Source organism: Salvia miltiorrhiza, chromosome 4 (assembly GCF_028751815.1).
Source record: "Salvia miltiorrhiza cultivar Shanhuang (shh) chromosome 4, IMPLAD_Smil_shh, whole genome shotgun sequence".
Classification (NCBI taxonomy): domain Eukaryota; kingdom Viridiplantae; phylum Streptophyta; class Magnoliopsida; order Lamiales; family Lamiaceae; genus Salvia; species Salvia miltiorrhiza.
In genome coordinates, this window is record NC_080390.1 from 39,742,494 (window position 1) to 39,744,840 (window position 2,347).

Genomic DNA, 2,347 nt, shown 5'->3' on the forward strand with positions numbered 1-2,347 from the left:
AGATTACTCATTTGATGAACTGATTGTTCATGATTTTCATACTTGACTGCTGATCGGAAAGAGTGCACGGGGTGTTGAAGCAAAGTTGATTGTTCATGATTGTTCATACTTGACGCCGTGAACGGGGTGGTGCTGATGGAAAGAGTGCATTTTCGTGCAGGGGGCTGTTTTGGGTGTTGAAGCTAGTCTCCGAGTTCGGGATTAGCCGGGAGAGAGCGGCTGATCGGAGGGATGCTCGATCAGGCGAAGCTAGACGACTTGCTGGTGTTCGGCGGCGGAGACGGAGTGTATGATGTGAATTTGGTGGTAAGGTTGATCATATTGTTCGTGTATCACTATGATAACATGTCAATGGAGAGGATGGTGAAAGTAGGGTTTCTGATTGATATGTTTCTGGGGGAGATTGGGCCTGATCCTACCCTCAGATTCACTAAGTTTCTTGCTGTTGCTGAGAGTTTGCCTGATTGTGCAAGAGATTCTTTTGATCAAGTTTATAGAGCAATTGATATATATCTTCAGGTAATATTCATCTCTTCATTCTAGCTATTTTTTTGAATGTTGGATAGAGCTATGTAAATGGATTTTGTGGTGTGGAATGGTTGGGGACACAAACAAATGCATAAAATTGATATACAAGATAAATAAGTTACTGAATTTGAATTATTTGACACCAGTTATTTTGAAGCTTATATGGTTGAGTTCCCCAAAAATCTGCCACTTATTTTACTATGAAACATTTCAAGTTGAAGAAACAACTAAGCTGTGATTAAGTCTGAGTGGTATACTAATTATTCTCTTCCAGAATGTATTTTGCATTTTACATGTATTAGTGAGGTGAATTAATTTGTCCTTTGTTGTTGTGTAGAGTGGTCTATATCTGCCTGTGAATCCTACAATTGTTAGGACAATACTAATTGTCATTATCTACGCTAATTAAACAAAAAGCTTAATATTCCATGAATCATGTTGTCGTCGACTAATTAAAAAAACTACCAGCAGCTTTATTTGTCAGCAATGGATTGCTGGTGTGTGTACAACCAGAACCTATAATTATAGAATCATTGCCTTTGTTGTATTCCTCCTATTTTATATGCTATACTTTATTTCGTAAAATTAAACAAGTTGTGTATACACTTCATTTTCCGATTTGTTGAAAACGGATTACTTATTTTGCCCAGCAATATATTTTGTCTTATTCTGATTTGATGAACTGATTGTTCACGATTCTCCGACCTGACTGCATATATTTCTTCCGTGAAGTTCATTAAGATAATGTTTTTCTGAATTTATATTTTTTAGTATTTTTTCTTGTGAACTGATGACTTAATATTCGAATATCTGTTACTTCATGAATTGTAAACAAGACATGTAATTTTTTTAAAAAAAATTTAAATATACCAATATTTTTATATATTCTGTGAAATTCAGTTTGCAATTTTTTATTTCATATATGAATTATGAATGTATTTTGGGTTTCTTTCGTGAATATATGTTAACTATTGGTTTGTTGTATATTTTCTGTTCTATATCATATTATGAACATATTTGAAGTTATCTTTGTGTTATGTGATGTGTGGTGAGCTTAGTTTATATTAAGTTTGAGCTCAGAAAGAAAAGTTAACACTTGCTTTTAATCATATTATGAACATATTTGAACTTATATTTGAACATATTTGAAAATATTCGGATTGAGTTTCAGCTCATAATGAAACGTTAACACTTGGTTTTTGAAATTTATATATACGTCAACGTCAGTTGTTCGTAGTTTATTTCTGTAAATTAAACTGAATACATATTCTTTGTCTTAGATATAAAATCGTCTCCTGGCAATGAGGTCGTGGTACCAGGTAAATTATCGAATTGTCTTATATATGATTCAATGTTAGTATTAATGAACATGAGTTTCAACATAAAATTAATTGAACCAGGCTACTAAGAAGCGCAACACAGTTAAGGTATCTATGAAGATAAGGCAGTCGGAACGGGTAATGAATAGTGTATACTTGTTTTATTGTGTCACAAGTTTATGTGTATCTTTAACACAAAATAATATTGGTTACAGGTTAGGAATTTGGCAGCTTCTGTGAAGATGGGTGGTTCGAAAGATCAGTCAATCGAGCACGAATTGGTAAAACATAAAACTATTAGGATGGGTTAGCAAGTGTTGATGGTTTCAATGCCAACATGACGTTGATTGGTTATTGAACTACTACGCATTTTATTATTATAGTTATGGATTTTGTCAATATATTCTGACATGTTTGCGTGTAAAATGTTTTTAACCTTTTTATGATGAATGTAACAGGAAACTTATTTGTGATGAACTGTGGGTTGGTATGAACATGTT

The 2,347-nt window shown here is 33.3% G+C and overlaps 1 protein-coding gene across 1 annotated transcript; it reads left to right on the forward strand.

Moving 5' to 3' along the window:
* The first annotated feature begins 201 nt into the window (after nt 1-201).
* LOC131021618 (BTB/POZ domain-containing protein At1g50280-like) lies at nt 202-1,832 on the forward strand. Its single transcript, XM_057950875.1, has 2 exons — nt 202-519; nt 1,809-1,832. The coding sequence occupies exons 1-2, from the start codon at nt 232-234 to the stop codon at nt 1,812-1,814; spliced, it is 294 nt and encodes a 97-aa protein (XP_057806858.1). The 5' UTR covers nt 202-231; the 3' UTR covers nt 1,815-1,832.
* Nucleotides 1,833-2,347: the final 515 nt, after the last annotated feature.